Source organism: Cetorhinus maximus, chromosome 26 (genome assembly GCF_964194155.1).
Source record: "Cetorhinus maximus chromosome 26, sCetMax3.hap1.1, whole genome shotgun sequence".
Lineage (NCBI taxonomy): Eukaryota > Metazoa > Chordata > Chondrichthyes > Lamniformes > Cetorhinidae > Cetorhinus > Cetorhinus maximus.
Genome location: NC_135904.1, coordinates 5,129,585 through 5,150,515, shown reverse-complemented (window position 1 = coordinate 5,150,515; position 20,931 = coordinate 5,129,585). Strand labels below are relative to the sequence as shown.

The window sequence follows — 20,931 nt, the reverse complement described above, 5'->3', positions numbered from 1 at the left end:
TGGCTTAGAGGGGAACTTCCTGGTGGTGGTGTTCCCATGTATCTGCTGCCCTTGTCCTTCTAGGTGGTAGAGGCTACGGGGAGTATCTGCTCAGTATTTCCGACATTTTCTGTTTTTATTTCAGATCTCCAGCATCCACAGCATTTTGCTCTTGTATCAGTTACCAAGGCATTGGAAGGTGGAAGGCAAAACCACGGGGAAAAGAAAATCAGGGGGAACATCATCATCAATAAGACTCCTCTTGTCGACATTCTCAGAGCCCGGCTCAGAGCAACTGATACAAAAGCAAAAATGCTGCAGATGAAAGGCACAGATCAGAAACATTAACTCCGTTTCTCTCTCCACAGATGCTGCCAGACCTGCAGAGTAATTGCAGCAATTTCTGTTTTTATGCTTGTTCAGAAAAATTCTGTGCCCATGAGCAGCAAGACCTGGACAATATCCAGGCTTGGGCTGATAAGTGGCAGGTAACATTCATGCCACACAACTGAGAGGCAATGACCAGCTCCAACAAGAGATAATCCAACCATTGCCCCTTGACATTCAATGGCATTACCATCACTGAATCCCCCACTGTCAACATCCTGGGGCTTACCATTGACCGGAAACTGAACTGAACCAGTCATCGAAGTACTGTAGCTACAAGAACAGGTCAGAGGCTGGGAATTCGGCGGAGAGTAACTCCCCTCCTGACTCCCCAAAGCTTATCCACCATCTATAAGGCACAAGTCAAGGGTGTGATGGAATACTGTCCGCTTGCCTGGATGAGTGCAGTTCCAACAACGCTCAAGAAGCTCGACACTATCCAGGACAAAGCAGCCCACTTGACTGGCACCCCATCCACTACCTTAAACATTCACTCCCTCCACCATCAACACACAGTTGCAGCAGAGCTGTGTCGCCTGCCATTCCTTCACTGTCACTGGGTCAAAATCCTGGAACTCCCTAACAGCACTGTGAGTGTCCCTTTTTTTAAATTCATTCATTGGATGTGGGCATCACTGGCTAGGCCAACATTTATTGCCCATTCCTAATTGCCCTTGAGAAGGTGGTGGTGAGCTGCCTGCTTGAGCCACTGCAGTCCATGTGGTGTAGGTACACCCACAGTGCTGTTAGGGAGGGAGGGAGTTCCAGGATTTTGACCCAGTGACAGTGAAGGAACAGTGATATATTTCCAAGTCTACAAGATGCACTGCAGGAACTTGCCAAAACAAATAAATAATAATAAAAAACATTGACAGAGGGTTTGGAATATGGAATCCACCTACAATTTCAGTCATATGGGTAACCTAATACCTACTGCATAAGCAGCAGACTGGTCATTGTCTTGTCGAATTTTGTGTGAAGTTGTGTTTGCTTTAGCAAAATGTTTTGAGTAATATGTTAAAATGCAAAGCAGTTTGGATCATTAATTAGCTCAAATAGTTTATGCTTAGCAAAAGTATTAAAACATATGTAATCATGAGAATTTACAAACACCTGGAAGTCCAATAATAGTTGTTACACATGCAGAGACTTTGAGAGTTGATGGTTGTGTCAATTAGGCAGTTTTTAGTATGTACTCGCCCAACATTGTGAGGGAGCTATATTATCATATACAGTTCAAATGGCTCAGTCGCTGAGCATCCTGGATTAATGATTATATCTTTACTGACATTAGTTCAACTCTCTCACTCTGAGTAAATAATTCTTCAATGCCAGCTCCTCAATTACATCACCGTTTAAATATAAGTATTCAGAAAAAAATCAACAGACAGAAAGTAAACAGAACAAAAACATTCTTTGTAAACCAAGTCATAATTTCAAAAGGTTACTGAACTTGTTGATAATGATTTATAAAGAAAATAACACATAATGACAAAATCTTATGAGGGGAATGTATTCTCCTTTATTATCATCATATTATAACTGACATTAGAAAAGGAACAGAGACCAGGCTATCATGTGAAAACTTATGTGGCTTTGATTTGCATACACACCATTGCGCAAGACTAAGGTGCGGTCAGATTCAGTGGGTGATTGTCACAGGCAGATTTTCCTCTCTCGACTAGATTTGAATGCATGGCCAGGAAAGTGAGGGGATGGGTAATGGTTGCTGATTAGTTGTTGATTGTCCATGGATTCAACATAGAAGTTTTCTATGTAATGGAGGAGCCCAAGAAATGGATTGGTTGAGGCACCTGTAGTTACAGTCCTTGATGGAAGGTGAGTCACCGGACAGGAGGGCTTATCCCATGGATCGCTGGTCATCACATTGTCATAAAAGTCGATTACAGCCACAAATTACTTGTGAACATATTGAACTTTCTAAGGAAGATGTGTGTGTTTTAAAAGCAATACAAGAAAGGACACTGAGCAAAAGGTGGCTGATAATGTAAAGTGACCACTTCCTGAAAAATGTCTATCTGGATTATATTGACAGAGCTTTCCTGGGAGAACCTGGAATGTTGCACCTGAAAAGGTATCATGGCCTTCTTCAAGCAGAGACACTTATAAGGGAGATGGGAAGGATGCAAAAGACTGAACTTTAATCTCCTGTGGTTGCAGAGACAAAAGACTGATTACCACGTCTCAGCAGTCATCTAAAATCCATCTCCTGTTGATTCATATTTCAGAGTGTGTAAAACGGTTGGAGATCAAAGAAACCATTGTTTTTCCCCCTTTCAGGAATACACAGGGAAAATGGGTTAAAAAGCTAGCTACAGAGTAGTGCTAGTGTGCTGTGAGAGTGACAGCACAAGACCACCAAGTCACCCCTGCAGTTGCAGGCAAGGTCTCTCTCTCTGTCTCTCTCTGTCTATTGCTGGAGGTAAGGCTCAACAAAGCCACAGTCAAAAAGGAAATAGAGCAGCCTCTTCAGCCAACCTGCAGAACCAAGTGTCTCCAAACCAACTACTAAGCTGCCAAAGTCAGCACTACCAGAATCATCCATCTTAACAGCCGCAATGTATCACCATCTACACCTTACGGACAAGCCAAAGACTGATTCGTATATCAATTTTTAACTTCTATTTTTGGACTCTTAACTTCTCATTTCTGATCTGTGTGTAGCGCTTTTATTATTTTTCTCAGATTTTTAGTAACTAATAAACTTACTCTTTCTTTGACTCAAGAAAGCCTGGTTAAATTGGCGCCTCCTAAAACATAAATGCATTTGGACTTGGAAAAGGTATCCAGATGGGAAGAGATCTCTTTTAAATTAACCTTGTTGCGACCAATTGAGGGGGTTGAATAAAGAAGGGAAGCCAGCTCATTCCTCCTCATCCGGGAGCAAAACAAAATTGGGGTCCCAGTTAGGAAGTTAACAAATTGGGGGAACCACACCTGGGGACTGGCTGTAACAACATGCATAAGCCAAATTGGGTGTTTTGCACTAAGATGAAGAGAAATTAGATTTGCACAGATCTGAAGCTCACCGATCTGTTCCCTCAGGTCCTGGAGAGCTGCACGGCTGCAAGACCAGAGAGGAAATAGAGAGATATTATACCCCTACAGAGATTGCAAAACAAAATGTTGAGGCATTGACTTCATAAAGGATTCTTTTGCGGACACATTTTGGGTTGGTTACTGTCATTAAAATATAACGTTATTGGCACATTGATCACTGAAAGAAGAGTTTGCGCCTGATCATGTCTCTGAAACATGTTGTACAATTAATATTTTGAAACAGAGTGAATGATATCAAATCAAAAGATACAGGCAGACATGCTGCACACAGTAAGTTCATACACATGTGGGTAGATGATAAAGTAGGCATATGGAATGCTTTCCTTTATTGGACGAGTTATAGAATACAAAAACAGGCTTGTAATGTTGGAGCTGTATACAATGCTGGCTGGGCCACAGCTGGAGTTTTGTGTGCAGTTCTGGTCACCACATTACAGGAAGGACGTAATTGCTCTGCAGAGAGTACAGAACAGACTTACAAGAATGATGCCAGGGCTTAAAAATTGCAGCTTTGAGGAAAGATTAGGTAGTTTAGGATTGTTTTCCTTGGAACAGAGGAGGCTGAGGGGTGATTCGATTGAGGTGTATAAACTTATGAGGGGCCGAGATAGAGTCGACAGGAAAGACTTGTTTCCCCTAGGGGAAAGGTCAATTACCAGGGGCACAGATTTAAGGCGATTGGTAGAAGGATTAGAGGGGATATTAGGAAATATTTCTTTACACAGAGGGTGGTGGGTGTCTGGAATTCACTGCCAGGATTGGTGGTTGAGGCAGAAACCCTCAATTTATTTAAAAGGTACCTGGATCTGCACCTTAAGTGCTGTAACCTATAGCTATGGACCAGGTGCTGGAAGGTGGGATTATAATGGGCGGCTAGTTTTTTTCAGCCAGCATAGACTCAATGGGCTGAGTGGCCTCTCTCTGTGCTGTAACTTTTCTATGGTTCCATGTTGGCCATCTTTGCAGCTGTAAAAACTTCCTCATTTCCCAGCTTTACATACAGAGTAAGCATCTAGCCTGTATTCTTGGTCTTTCCAAGTAGAACACCGAAATCCGGAGCACTGCACACTGAGGGAGATGAAATACATCCTAACTACCATTGGACAAACTATGTATTTTGAATATTTATTCTCTAAGGGCAAAGCAGATCACCTTTATCAACATATTCTTTCGACATATGTGGCTGTCCTTTACTAAATGCCAAAATTGTAGCATCAAAGTCCTTGTAATGAACCGAATTGACATCTTCATCTGCCAATGATGTCAAATGTTTGTCTTGATCAAGGGCTGATAGTCAAAGAGCTGTCTGCTGATTGTCAGTGGGATTAGAATTAACATAATTATAACCTGTAAAGCATTTATTGCATTACAAGACATAGCCTGGATTCAGAATCTGACAGTATACAATATTCAGATCATAACACATTGAGGCAACTTGCAACAAAAATTGCTTTGGAGCTTATTTACCTTCCCATTGAATGAGGATTTACAGCTTTACAGAAACTGGATTAGTGGGGGAAATGTTATTGCTGTTCCCAATAGTTGAGCCATTAAAATAATCTTTATCTTTCAAAACCCTGCAAGGTTCATATTGTGTCAGAAACTGGGTCTTACTGCCAATTAAGATGGGTTTCAGTGACAGGGGTGACTTATGTTTTTGTCTTTTTGTTTTTGAGGGGCAGTTTTGAGTTCTATGGCTGGGAAACCTGATTGTCAACAACTATCACATTTACAAATGCTTCAGTTCACAGTCAAGCCTAAGGAACAAGGAGCAACTCCATATAACTTCACAGAGACAGAGGGATCCATGAAAATGTAGAACTTTTATAGGTTTGGAACACACACTGCAAGTTAGATGGTTTATCTGTTTTATAACTTTTATTCTATTTTTGATAAACTTTATTCAATTTTCAAGTGATGTTACTGTGCCACTTTCCACACCATTTCAAAGTGTTCAGGGGTGTAATTCTGTACTATTGTATTATTTTCTGTATTATTTTTACTATTTTTCCTGATATATATTCATGATCTAGATCTTGGTACACAAAACACAATTTCAAAGTTTGCGGATGATATGAAACTTGGAAGCATTGTAAGCTGTGAGGAGGACAGTGTAGAACTTCAAAACGACATAGACAAGTTGGTGGAGTGGGCAGATGAAGCTCAATGCGGAGAAGTGTGAGGTGATGCATTTTGGTTGGAAGAACATGGAGAGGCAATAGAAAGTAAGGGGTACAATTCTTACGGGTGTGAAGGAGCAGAGGGACCTGGATGTATATGTGCATAGGTCATTGAAGGTGGCAGGACAGGTGGAGAGAGCAGTTTATAAAGCATACAGCATCCTGGGCTTCATTAATAGGGGCATAGAGTACAAGAGCAGGGAGGTCATGATAAGCTTATATAAGACACTAGTTAGACCTAAGCTGGAGTATTGTGTACAGTTCTGGGTGACACACTATAGGAAGGACGTGAACGCATTGGAGAGTGCGGAAGAGGTTTACAAGAATGGTTCCAGGGATGAGAAACTTCAGTTATGAAGATAGATTGGAGAGGTTGAGACTGTTCTCCTTGGAGAGAAGGCTAAGAGGAGATTTGATAGAGATGTTCAAAATCATGAGGGGGCTGGATAGAGTAGATAGGGAGAAACTGTTCCTGCTCGTAAAAGGATCGAGAACGAGAGGGAACAGATTTAAAGTGATTTGCTTTGCAAAATGAGCAAATGTGATGTGAGAAAAAAAACTTTTTCACACAGCAAGTAGTTTGGGTCTGGAATGCACTGCCTGAAAGTCTGGTGGAGGCAGGTTCAATCGTGGCATTAGATAACTATTTAAATAGAAACAACATGCAGGGTCACAGGCAAAAGGCAGGAGAATAGCACTAAGTCATAATGCTCATTTGGAGTGCCGGTGCAGACATGATGAGCTGAATAGTCTCCTTCTGTGTCATAATAATTCTGAGATTCTATTTTAGGTACATGTTTCAAAGGTTAAAGGGTTCACTCTACACACAGATGTGGACAACCCTAAATACGTTTTGCACAAGATCCTGTTTCAGTTCATAAAATATGCTTGCATATTGAAGATGACTTTGTGATAAACATGAAAATAAAGGAGAGAAGGATCGCAAAACAGCTTGAGTTAAAACAGCTGTCCACATAAAGAGTGGTTTACAGGCTTGCTTACATAAGTACTGGGTTTGAAGGCAATTTATAATATGTGGAACACGTTCAAAATCATTAAAAGATCAGGTGCTCAAAGAATGCAAGTTTTTCTTTTTAATCAATGGACAGAATTTCAGCTTCACAAAACTAAGTGCTATTAAAATTTATGATTTAAGTGTTTACTGCACCCAATATTTTTCCAATGGTTAATACTAACTTTGTCACATATATACATGGTCTAGCCAAACTCCAAATAAAAATACACTATCCTTGAAGTCTTTCCTCCTTTGTGCATCCTACTGTGTTTAGATTTATCACACCATCTCCTATTCAACTTCATTTCTTTTCCCCAATGAACTTTAAAGCTGAAGACCTCTTTACATCCTAAGATAAAAGCAAAATACTGCAGATGCTGGAAACCTGAAACAAAAACAAAAATTGCTGGAAAAACTCAGGAGGTCTGACAGCATCTGTGGAGAGCAAGACAGAATTAACGTTTCGAGTCCGTATGACTCTTCATCAGAACTAAAGAGAAATAGAAATGTGGTGAAATATAAGCTGTTTAAGTGGGGGGGGGGGGGGGGGGGGGGAAGAACAGGTGGAGCTGGATAGAGGGCCAGTGATAGGTGGAGGCACAGGAGAGATTGCCAAAGATGTCATAAACAAAAGGTCAAAGGGGCGTTGACGGTGTGATATTAGCTAAAAGATGCTCTAATGGTGACATTAAGAGTAGAAATCAGGATGAGCAAGTGACAGATGGCCCTAGTGGGGGTGGGAGGGAAAGGATCGAAATAGGCTAAAAGGTGGAGATAAAACAATGGATGGAAATAAATTTTAAAAATAGAAATAGGTGGGAAAAGTATATATATATATAAAAAATATATAATATTATTAGAAAAAAGGTGAGGATGGAGGAGAGAGTTCATGATCTGAAGTTGTTGAACTCAATGTTAAGTCCGGAATGCTGTAAAGTGCCTAGTTGGAAGATGAGGTGCTGTTCCTCCAGTTTGCATTGAGCTTCACTGGAACATTGCAACAGGCCAAGGATGGATATGTGGGCATGAGAGCAGGGTGGAGTGTTGAAATGGCAAGCGACAGGGAGGTCTGGGTCATGCTTGCAGACAGACCGAAGGTGTTCTGCAAAGCGGTCACCCAGTCTGCGTTTGGTCTCTCCACTATGGAGGAGACCACATTGGGAGCAGTGAATGCAGTAGGCCAAACTGAGGGAAGTGCTGCTTCACTTGAAAAGGAGTGTTAGACCCTTGGACAGTGAGAGAGGGGGGCGGGGAGTAAAGGGGCAGGTGTTGCACCTTCTGCGGTTGCATGGGAAGGTGCCGTGGGAGGGGGTTGAGATGTAGGGGGGTGATGGAGGAGTGGACCAGGGTGTCCCGGAGGGGGGGCGGTGGGGGGAGAAACAGTCCCTACATGATGCCAACAGTGGAGGGGGGTGAGGGGGTGATAGAGAGAGTGAGAGTGGTGTGTTTGGTGGTGGCATCATGCTGGGGTTGGTAGAAGATATAAAGGTTTTACCTCTTTATATCCCTTAGTCTCCTCCTCATTAAACTTGCAGGCTTTTAAAATCTGTGACTGCAAGATGACTGAACGCATTTCAAATAGAAATGTAAAATAAAGCAGCAATTTTGTATTTAATATTAGTTTATTAAAGCACAAAGAACAACAAAGTGGAATTATTCAGGTTCTTTGAGTACAGCAGCATTGGTTTGCAGCAGTCACTGAAAACTTGTAGTTTCCTAATTTAGGATACAGAAGTAGTTCATTTCTCTAATACTGTTTTGTAAGGAAAATTTGAGGGGGAAAAATCTTGATGTTCAGTCTTGCTGGATGAGGTCATGGGTTGCATAATTAGTCCTAGTGTAGTGTAATATCTCTCTAGCCCATGTTCCTTTCAAGCAAGGTTCCATGCCAAGAGTTTCCCCATCATGAAATTTCATTTCTTTGAACGTTTAAAACATTTGACATTTGTTTGCATAGCTTTGTTTTCATAAACTTTGTTCAGTAAACATGGTTTTTGAAGATTCTAAATTCAGATGCAAAACACTTCTCATTAAAAAGAGCTCTTAAATAAAATGTTCAACTCAATATTTTTATTTTCATAAAGGTTTTACTATTCTTAATAGGAAGTGGTGAGGAAGGCTGAGAAAATATTTACAATTCATTATCCAAGAGGACAATTAAAATATTAAATTAACTGAGAAATTATATTTCTCCAAAATAAAGTGTCTTGCATTGCAGGCAGATTGTAGCATGATACTACCCTGCATTTGTGTAGCACTAAGACTCTGAAAACAAAACGGTGAGTCCTAGTCAACAAATCCTAACTTGAATGCAGAGTTGAGTGCTGTAAAAGCATAATAGTAGGTGTTGCTTGATACCTGAGTGAGTAAGTGCACTGTATATTACACAGTCACACAAAACTCAAGATCAATTCTCAATCTCCACTGAATAAACAGATCTCAACCAGCACAGTTTCAAGGATATCCCAAATGGATTTGGTGTCCTCCTGTTTTAAGGATGAAAAAGGATAAAATCTAGTTAGCCAAGATTCATGCTCCTGATCACTATCATTTGAATGTTGCTGGAAAGCACTTACGTGGCGGTTAGGAAAAAGATAGGAGCTGTGATGCACCCCCTCAAATTTTTACTTTTCTCATTGGTTCGTCCTTAACTTTTGGAACATCACAGAGAGCAATATTCTATACATCACCTCTAAGAAAGTTAAAAAGGGTTAAAAAGTGCAAATGTAATGATTACTGAGAGGATACTGTACAGAGTAACATTTATTTGAAGCCATTTCTGATTCAGGCAAGTTCAAGATTCTGCACCCAGTGCTCACTTATCAGTGAGCTACAGCAGTCTGATAATGAGCTTGGGAAATCATCTAAAGGATTAGAAATACAATAAAATTCTGCAGGTCAGTTTTAAAACTTTAAATTTTGGACTTAAATTTTAATGCAACAAGCCTGACAAACCCCTTATATAACTGCCTGAGTCCAAGTACTTTTCTTCTGGTATCCAGACAACACATCTTAGACTGTAGTGGAGTGCAACTCATCCTGGTTCTCAACTGTTGTCTGCACCATTCACAGAGAGAAGAATAATCATGACTGTCACATGCTAGAAAGTAATTATCGTCAGGCTTCAGCCAGATATGAAATGTGGTGAAAATTTAATTACTCCAAATTATTCCATTCATCTGAAATGTTCCATAAAAGTGGCTGTTCTTTACTCATGAGCCAAGTTGTTCTAGCTGATTATTTAAGCATGGAGGAACCACAAAAGAGCCTAAAGCTATCTTCAGCTAAAGTCTGTGAAAACACATTTTCTAGCTGAACTCAAGGTACCATCCACTCCTTTTACTTCAAAAGTAGCTTATACAAATTAACTCAGAAAAAGTAAATGCTTCAATTTTTTTTGCAAAAATGGTAGAGTTAACAGGAATCAACTGGCTCACAAACAGGAACTGTGGGACTGAATATAGGATCTTATGGTCTAAAAATATCTCAGTACCACATCAAATAGTGCATTTGGGCACTAAAACATTGGGAAGAGTTAAAAAATACTCTTCTCAGCAAAGATAAATAAAGTTACAGGCAGATTTCAGTTTGAAATAGTTTGATACTAATTTCTCAGATGGTCTGAATCATGGAAATTACACCACAAAAAGTAATCCACTTGTCCCATTATCTGTGCCAATGCTAGGACTGAACTGGAGCTCATTCTTTTCAATTTCAGATACCCATTCTATTCTTCTTTAAATGGTGTCACAGTCTCAGCCTCAACAACTACTTGTACCAAAGCATTTCATATTAGATTCTAAATTTTTTTCCCCTTTAAGTGATAATCCTGAACTTACAGCCTCTTGTTACCCAATATCCAGCCAGTGGAAATAACCTTCCATTATTTCTCCTCGAGATGGGTATCAAAAAAAACTGGGGAATCATGTTCATCATGGATAAGGCTGTTGCTGACATAGCACTCAGTTGAAAAGAGGCAGATATTTATCGTATAGTGTTAGAATCTTAGTGCCCTGGCCAGGACACAAATCCCAGTTGTGTGCTTTTGGTCTGTTTTAGTGTCCAACTCACATGATGTCAACTTGACCCCGGCATAGCAATCATAATTGATCTGTTTGTAGGATGGCTGATTTCAATAAAGAAAAGTTCGAAGTTCATAAGCAACAGCACACGTTAGAAGTTCCCTTAAACTTTTGCACTCTTAAGTTGCAGCAATAATTGAAAGAACAATTCTTGTAGCGAGAGCAAAATATTAAAAATACGCCATTATATATCTTGCTTTCAGAAGCCACAGCCTACATTTTGAAAGCAATTGATTTCCACTCCCAGATATACTGATAAAAACATTAGAGAAAAGGAATAATACTTTTGTTCAGAGAGCACAAGATTTGTTCATGGTCTCAATTTCAGTGTTGGGTGCGTCAAAGTTAGAATTGAGAGAATTGAGGAAACAAGACCACAGAGACCCATAACTCCAGGATTGGTTTTGCAAATGCCTAGTTTGTCTAAAGGAAGGGCAAGGTCACAGAGGTTTTTAACAATGTCAAGTAATACAGGAGGATTACTTTTAAGGCTTTGAAAAAGCAGCGTGAAGAAAGCCTCAGTCCTGACCCTCAGTGTCCAGACAAAATCTCTCTGTACATGATCGTTCCCCAGGTGGCTTATGGATTTGCACTGTTGTTCCTTTTGGACCAGTGCTTCTTCTTTCAGGAGCTGGACAATCTCATAGATATCTCTGCTCAGGCTGATAATTAATGAGAAGAAGTAGTAGCGGTCGCACCGCTTGTTCCATTTCGCCTTGTTAATATCAGTAAGTCCCACGGATCCCATCCAGAGAATATTATCACAGATGAAGTACACAGCCCGACTGAGAGGAATGACTGTGAGGCAAAACCGAAGCATTGGGTCTGAAAGCTGAACATTCCTTCTGGCTGCCTGAACTGCATCCACCGTGTTACCTAGCCGGAATACTGAAATAAAGCAGAAAGGGTTTAGTACAGCACTAGCTTTTACTAGTTGTAACAGAATTAAGTTATTCTGGGTGAGGCATTGGCAATAATATAGGCAGGTTCACTCTCTCTAGTTGAGCTTTCAGAAGCTAAATCTCTTCCATCTTGGGGAGGAACCATATATTATTACTGCTCATATAGAGGCTATTTATAGGTTAGCTAATACGTGCTAGTCATATTCGACCATTTAAAAAAAAAGTGTGGACCAGGTTGAAGCAGAGTTTATACAACTCATATCGATACCAGAATTCATGGAACAAAATCTTGCTTTATGAATATTGTTCTATGCTGACAGAAAACCACAATCAATCTTTCGCTGTATAATCTTAATTTCTATTACACTGCAAATCTGTAAAGCAATATTTTTATAATTAAAAGAATTGAATACAAAATTTTCTTACCAGTGAAAGTCATAGTTCCACTTCAGTATACAGATAAAATGGATCAGCTTGGTAGCACTGTCATCTCAAACATAAAAGTTAGGGGTTCAAGTCTCTTTACAGACTTCAGCACACAATCTGGTTTGATATCCAAGTGCAGTAATGAGAAAGTTGCTGTCTTTTGGATGAGATTGAAACTGAAGCCTGTTCAGGTGGATAGAATGGCCATTTATTCAATTACTATCTGTGAGATCTTGCTATGTGCACATTTGCTGCCATACTTGCCCACATAATCAATGGCCACACTTTAAAAAGTAATCCATTGATTGTAATGTACGAAGGGCGTGATCAGATGCTTTTAAATGCAAGTTCTCTTTTTTCAATCAATAGATAAAGCTTTTACATGCTGAGAGGACAAAAACAAACTAAACATAGACAGATATAGTTCCCTGGCACTTGTAAAGGCCAACGGCTGCTGACTTATCAATAAGACTTCATCTTCCCTCTGTTTACACTGGATCCCACAGGTTGTGTTGGAATTCTGCCCCCTGACAATTTATTTCTCTCAGATGACCATATAAATAATTAATTTTACTTTTCAGGAAGATAAGTAAAAATAGACACTGATGATTATAATGCACAGTGATGCTGGATAAATGAACATGCAATAGCAATAACAATGAAAAAAAAATGTTGAAAACACTCAGCAAGCCAGTCGCCATGTATGAAGAGAATAGATAGTATATTCTTCTCTTGGCCCCTCCTCCCTGTTCTATTACCAAGCCATTCTATCTTTCATTTCTTCCTCAGGGATATTCAGTCCCACAATCCCTACCCCCAACCGACATTACACCTCTGTCCACCAATTCCTGCTATTGGCCCAATTACATTCAGTAAGCCTGTGGCAACCCTCCCTTGGAATTCTGCAGATAGCCTTTCATGGCATCTGATACTTGCCACCAAAGTACCCTCTAACTTTTCTTGGGGGGAGTCCACAGGCGATTTGTTTAAATACGCTGCCCTCTTAATTTTTTTTAATAAAAAGAGTGCAACTGCGCACGTGCGGTCATTAAAGGGGTCGACTAGTGCATGGCCGGCACGGGAACTTTTCGGTTGCTATGTGGCTGCAGAGCTTAGAGGGAACTTTAGTTACTAACCAACAGCTGCCCTATACTGTTTTTAAAGTCAAATTTGGCTCGTGGGTGCTTTCCATCATCTTGCTTGCCTGAATTGACGATATGGCTCTTATAACCATGCCACGCCTTGGTGTCTCTCCCTATTCCTTTGAGCATCTCTCTATGCCACCAGTCTTACCTCTCCTTTGAAGCATTCATTGCTCACTGTCTGCTACCGCAACTCTCTTCCACCTTGACTTCCTTCCCAGGGTATCTACCCTCCTTCAGCCTGCACAATGAGTGACTCTGCATATCAGCAGAGGTTCAGTTGGTAGCACTCTAACCTCAGAGTCAAAGTTGTGGGTTCAAGTCCCACTCCAGAAAATGGAGCACAAAAATCTAGGCTGACACTCCCTGTGCAGTACAGACAGAGATGCTGCCTCTCAGATGAGACGTTAAACTGTGGCCCTTGTTAAACTCCTAACAGCCGGTTGATGAGGTAGAAGACCAAAAGCCAATCTTTACTCAGTTAAGATTTATTCACAGTGAAACCATTCCAAGTGTATAACTCCTAACTCTACTCCCACACGAGTGGCAATATGTCTCCTTATGTGCTCAAGTAATCACCCAATCACTGCCCCTCACCTATATATACATAAAATTTTAATTTATACAATTAAAGAGCCCTATCTGCTGTCTCAAGTGGACATAAAATAAATCCTATGGTATTTACTATCCCTGTGTCCTAATCAATACACATCCTTTAAATCAACATCACTAAAACAGATTCTCTCATCATTATCACATTGTTGCTTCTGGGAGCTTGCTGTGTACAAATTAGCTGCCAAGTGCCAACATTACAACAACTATACTTAAAGTACATCTTAAGGAGGAAGATGGTGGCATAGTGGTAATGTCACTGGATTAATAATCCAGAGACCCAGGCCAATGCTCTGGGGACACAAGTTCAAATCCCACCATGGCAGTTGGTGAAATTTAAATTCAATTAATAAATCTGGAATATAAATGGTGACCATGACAATTATCATTGATTGTCGAAATGTCTGCCACCCTTACCCAGTCTGGCCTAGATATGATCCACAGCAATGTGGTTGACTTTTAAATGCCCTCCTAAATGGCCTAGCAAGTTCAAGGGCAATTAGGGATGGGTGACAAATGCTGGCCTTGTCAGTTAACACCTACATCCCAGTGAATGAATAAAAGGAAAAAAAAGCTGTAAAGCACTTTGGGGCATCCCAAGGTTATGAAAGGCATGTCTTTCTTTTCATCCTTAGTGATTTCAATCTCTACTTCAGTTTCCCATGCTTCCTCCAAGTTCACTTACCCTACTGTTCCTCTTCAACAGTTTCCGCCACATAAATTCTCCTACCTCAACTTCATAGCTGCTGTGTTTGACTTTGCTCGTGGCTTCACTCATCGAATAGTTTGTATCACTGACAAGGCCAACTCTGACCAACCATTCGTTTTGCTCAACACCCTCATGCCCCATATGCCTTTTCAATCCTACTTCCTTCTAGATCTGCCACCAGAATACACTGCAAATTGGTTACAAGTGGAATTTCAACTACTCAAATTTTCTAGCCTTAGAGTCAAGTCAAACAAAAAAGCTAAATATTGACCTGCAGCTTCAAATTTACACGTACCTTCTAATTAACTTCAGATTTAGAAATTACGCACGTCTTCATAGGTGCACTGGCACTGGTAGACACTTCATCAAAAAGTATTTAATTTACAAAGAAACTGACTAGTGTACATCAATTAAACTATTAAAATGGTCCAGCATCATTTTAGGTCACTTTGTGATTTTATATCAGGGTACTCACAGATGGAGGACTGGACAACCTTATTAAAAATGCTTATTTTTCATGAAAGACCCATTTTCAGCTGTACTAACAAAACTGCATCAGTTTACCACTCCAATACAGCAAGAAACATCATTTTGACAAAGCAAAAATAAACAATTACTTTCTATTCCTCTGCTCACTTGTGCTGATTCATGAAGATCGATCATTTGTAATGCTGTAAATCAATTTTAGAGGAAAACTTGGAGTTTAGCTTAACAACAGCAGTTGCCAGCACACTTTAGACTCAATTTCCTGATTGCGCAGAAAGCAGAAACTTTACTCCAATATCTAGGTTGACACTCCAGTATCAAACTACTGCATTGTCTTTCATGTGACATTAAACTTCAGGTGAATGCAAAAAAATCCCACAGCACTATCTGAAGAACATTGATTCCTCAACCAACAAACAATTCATCTGATCTGTTCACTGTTTATCCTGTCACCATTTGACTATTGCATTTGTCTATATCACAGGAACTGTTCTTCAAAAGTAATCCATTGGGTGCAAAGCACTTTGGAAGATCCTGAAAATGTGGAAAGTGTTATATTAAAGAAACAAACCAGATTAACAGGTAAATATCACAAATGTACTCCAGCCTTAATGCTGGAGCAACACTGAAAGAAATCTCCTAATTTTGAAAGAGAAATAGGAAATCTATTGCTCTCAGCACTGTTTATAATAAATTAATCTCTTCATTTTGATGGGGTTAATTAATGCATTAATTGAGCACAAAAGAATTTTACACGAACTTGTTAATGCACTTTTACAAATCTCAGAGCAACCTCATTCCACTGAGCATTAAACAGGGATAAGGAAGTGTTACTTTATCCCCCCTTTCCAGAATTGGTTGTATACTTACACTTACGTCCTGCACTCATGTTAGACTCCAACTGTTTGAGCTTTGAAACCAGCTCCTTGTTGCTACCATTCTTGTGAATTAGATAATTAAGTAACGTGCATGCATACTGAGTGGTTCTGAAAGAAAACAAAATAAGCACAGAGCTTATTTCCTGCTACATGTGGCAAATAGTGTTTAATGTTTTGGCAAATGCACTATCCTTAAATGTGTTGCATCAAAACTACAACATGATAGCTCTGCTAAACTAATAGAAGATGCATCAGATATTTATACTATTGATTCCACATAGGACCCCTACAAGATGGGAGAAAAAGATTTGCACTCATTAGATTCAAATCCAGATTCTAGAGGTGAAAGGATAGCAAGCAACTGGGCTTCACAAGTGTTGCAGGAACAATGGAGAGATCTTTACATGAACTGTTTAGACAGATCAAATAAGGTTCCGCAGAAATCATAAACAAGATTTTTGTAATTTCTGTACTTTTACAAAGCCATCAATTCAAAATGTAGTCTTTAAAGAGAGCCAGAAGAGAGATTGAAAGAAAAGTCTTTACATTAATTTGTCAGAGCAGATGTTTTGCCACAGGATAAATTGAAGCATATGGCAGTTGAATCTTGTAAGGGAGGGGAAAGGAGTGACTAGATATTGAAGCTGAGGAAGATATAGGCCTACTTCGAGAGCAGGCAGTGGAATTAGTTTCAGGATTACTCTAGCAAAAACAAAGCAAAGCACAGGTACGATAGGTCAAAATGATTCCTGTGCTGTACTCCCCTGGTTTTCGGATCACATTGAACATCTGATTATCTATAATATTATTGTAGGTTTCAATAGAGCTGCACTTGAAATTACATGCAATGACACTCCCAAAAACAAACCAATGAACCAGAAGGTTTAATTTGCTCCTCTGGTAGTTAAGTAGACTCGTATCATATGAAAAAGCAAAGGGGGTCAGAGAATGTAACGATATGCAAACCAATCAACTCAGCATTATATCATGTGCTAGAAGCGGAGGTAAAGCAGGTTATGAAGGGGAGCATCACAGGACAAAGGCCAGGTTAAAGGAATTGGTCATGTTGTGGCATGAGATTTGCTTCCCAAATCTTTCCTCCTCCACCCACATCCAGGTCATTGATTCTGTATGCTACATATGAAAATAGCACTCCCAGCTAGCCCTTACATAGAAAGGGTGTTTGTGTATTTAAGTGTATACACACACCTTGTTCCCCCATTATAAATGCCTATCCTCACATTTACAATGCCACTATAAAGCAGTGGCACATTGCACTACAATTTGTGTCACTGTAGTGCTGCAGTTTTACATCTCCCAGCTCCTCAGTGTAGAGCACATAAAAAAATCATATGCTCCATATGAACATACGAATTAGGAGCAGGAGTAGGCCACGCAGTCCCTCGAGCCTGCTCTGCCATTCAATAAGATTACAGCTCATCTGATTGTAACCTCAACTCCACATTCCCACCTACCCCTGATAACCTTTCACTCCCTTGCTCATTAAGAATCTATCTAGATCTGCCTTAAAAATATTCAAAGACTCTCCTCAAGAGGCAGTGGGAGCAGAGTTCCAAAGACTCACGACCCTCAGAAAAATTTCTCCCCATCTGTTCTGAATGAGTAACCTCTTATTTTTAAACAGTGACCCCCTAGTTCTAGATTCTCCCACAAGAGGAAACATCCTTTCCACATCCACCCTGTCAGGACCCCTCAGGATCTTATATGTTTCAATCAAGTCACCTCTTACTCTTCCAAACTCCAGCAGATACAAGCCTAGCCTGCCCAACCTTCCCTCATAAGACAACCCATCCATTCCAGGTATTAGTCTAGTAAACCATCTCTGAACTGCTTCCAATGCATTTACATCATTCCAGTCACCTCTGCTTCTCAAATTGCTAAAGGTCTTGCTACTTTGGTATTGTTAACAATACCAGTCAGTCAATCTCCTTTGGCATTTTACATAAGGAGTAAGTTTATACAATGCAGCCTTCAACTGAAATGGAATTAGAGTGAGGCATATTAGACCAGTGTATATAGTCATAATGCAGTCCCTTCTTTGCACAATTACACATTCTGCTCTTATTTCTTGAATCCCATTGTAAAATGTGTGTATCCATATTTTAATGGAACATGTTTCTCAAACTTGGCTTGTTGTAATGACACCCTCCTGCCAGTGATGAAGGTGTAGCACCTCCAGCTGGGGAACTGTGTCATTACAGCAGGCAGGTTTATAGAGTCTCCACTATAAATATTGGCAAGAATTAAAATGGAACCCCTTGATTAAAAACCTAAAATTTACATTTTAGTTCATGCTAAAGTAAATAAATACAGACATAACATTATTTAACAGAGACTACATTAGATTCAATTATCCACCAACCTATAATCACACTTCATCTGCGATTTACATTTGATCATCATTTCTCACAGGAGATTGAAAATATCTTAATTGCTGCTCCTTGAGTTACAGCCTGAGCCTGATGAGGGCGGTGAGTTACAGATGTAAACTGATGCATCCTTACTTTACACAGAATGATCTTCCTGCAGCTTTGGAATCAGAAAATGTAGTCTTGACCAGTAATACTAAGGTGAGTGAAGCAGTGTGCAAGGGGGCCTAGGAAGAAGCAGGTGACTTGAAGGGAATGAAATGCTGGAAATTGATATTAAAATCGGATTGGGCGAGTCTCATTCGAAATGAATGCGATGAGACAGGTTCAGTACACTTCCACCATTCACTAAAGTTTGACTTGAGGCAAGAGAAGTACTGACAGTCCAACAGTTTCCAAATAGAGTTCCAGACTGCATTGGTTTTACTACACTCTCCATTTCACTCGAAACCAGTCTGTGACCCCCGACTGTGTGTTTACAGTGCAAGTCTGGTGTCAAAACAAACCATAAATTATTATTTAGCATCGAGAACGAACTTGCAGTGTAAAATAAGCACCGGGAAATTCACAAACACGAACCATCCAGAAATGCGTGTCTAGCATCTCACCCGGCCACAAAATAGTTTAATTTACCTTAAAATCTAACTGGATTCTAAATTTACAAGTAATATTGGATATCCAGACACTGGCCTGTATTAGCATTAGCCTAGGTCAATGGGACTAAAATGCCTACGGACGACAACAGTAAACGATGAAACAAACAAGCAGCTGAAAGCACGATTTAAAGTAAATGCATTTAGCTATTAAAAGTACACAGAGGGTGGAACCTTTGAGACAAGGAAATTAAACAGAGAATTGAAATGCTTTAGACAGGGCCTCAACTTGGGCACTGTCGCTCACAATTTGTAAAGATGGGGAAAAATAAACGTTCGCTTCCGGTTACAATGTGGAGAAATCTTTTAGATTAGAACATTAAACACAGATGATAAAAATACTAGACATGCAACAGAGCAAAAAAAAAGAAAACCCCAACTATGAAAATGAAAATGCAATGTAAGCGGTACTAAAGTCATCAAATCGATTCCACCTGTTGGGTTGATGTTGGAGGTCAGTGTGAAGATTTCATTAGTGAAAACCTTACCTGAAGATTCTGTCCCTGCCTTGGCTGAGGGAAGTGATTTTCACAAAAGAATCCATGGAGGGGGGAATGGGAGGCAGCCAAGGGCTAAGTTTTCATGGAGTTTGGATTGCGACAGAGAACCTTTGAACCCAGGAGGGAACGACTCGGAACTCAGTCAGCTCGCCCGCGGCAGCCGGAGAGAGCCCCTCACTGCAAAACAGAGGAGACACAATATTAAAGAAGAGAGAAATTAAACGACAAACACACGACCCGTTGTTGCTGCATTTACACAATTTCTGCGTCACCAGCACTGCTGGAGCCGCGCAGTCTAATGGTTGTTTAAAATGAGCAAATGAAACTAGTTTTGTTTTTTTTTTATTATTAAAAATATCCAATCCCCCCCAACAACAATGAGGCCTGGAGACGGACTCACTCCTAAAGCCTGAACCCCCACCCCCGAGTCTCCATAGCAACAGGGCCTATCCTCCACAAAATTTTAACACATTAGAACGCTGCACGCGAGAGTTTTCCCACACAGTGCGTTAAAACTATAATCTCAACTGATGTAGTTGCTCAAACAAAACATACACCTGGAATCATTTTAAATCCTCCTCCTCTCCCCAGTGCGAACGAAGGGCCGGCGGGCATTTTAAAAGGACGGACCCCCCCGGTAAACCAGCTTATATTTTACCTCTTTTCTATTTTTCCTTAGTTCTGATGAAGAGTCACACGGACTCGAAACGTTAACTGTGTATTCCCCTCCGCAGATGCTGTCAGACCTGCTGAGTTTTTCCAGGTATTTTTATTTTTGTTTTTATTTTTTTTGTTTTGGACTGTACTTCCGGTCCCGGTATCCTAGCGACCAGCGGCATCGACCGTACTTCCGGTCCCGGTATCCTAGCGACCAGCGGCATCGACAACCGGGAGCCCTGAGGGAGAAGAACCTGAGCAATTCCTGTCACTCATTCCCGGGATAAGAGGGGGTGAAAAAAAGTCTTAACCCGCTGGTGGTGGACGTTTTGATTTTTTTTAAAATTAATTTTGTCTGTGTTTTTTTTTTAATTTTATTTTCTGTGTTTCTCCCCTTTATCTTTTCCTCGGTCATTTTAAAACCTCCTTTCGCCTCCCCCCCCCCACCCCCCCACAAACGATGGCGTCGCGGCAGCGGCCCCACTGCCCAAGCTTCTGAATCCGCAACCTTTCGGACCTCTGGGGAAGCTGTAAGTTTTTATTTTAGTTTAGTTTTCAGGGTGCTGGTTGATGCTGTGCTCGCTCCCCGAGACCGCGGAAGGATTGCGGGTGCCTGCTGCCCAGTTTGACAGCTGCATGTCTGAGATTGAACTTATTTGACAGGATTTACAGCGCAGAGAGAGAGAGAGAGAGAGGAAAAACCCCATTCTGTCCAACAGGTCTATGCCAGTGTTTATGCTCCACATGAGCTTCCTCGCACTCTATCGACTTATCTTACATTCCTTTCTTTCTCCTCTGTACTTTCTGGCTTCCCTTAAATGCATCAGAATGTGTAAACTGGGCACTGAAACA

At 40.4% G+C, this 20,931-nt stretch overlaps 1 protein-coding gene across 1 annotated transcript; it reads right to left on the bottom strand.

The window, feature by feature from the left end:
• Positions 1–8,245: 8,245 nt before the first annotated feature.
• Positions 8,246–20,006, bottom strand: pex11a (peroxisomal biogenesis factor 11 alpha). The gene is made up of 4 exons (XM_078530014.1): positions 19,978–20,006; positions 19,411–19,595; positions 15,872–15,987; positions 8,246–11,612 (listed from the first exon to the last, which is right to left on the bottom strand). Exons 2-4 carry the CDS (start codon positions 19,464–19,466, stop codon positions 11,035–11,037), a joined length of 750 nt encoding a protein of 249 aa, XP_078386140.1. The 5' UTR covers positions 19,467–19,595; positions 19,978–20,006; the 3' UTR covers positions 8,246–11,034.
• Positions 20,007–20,931: the final 925 nt, after the last annotated feature.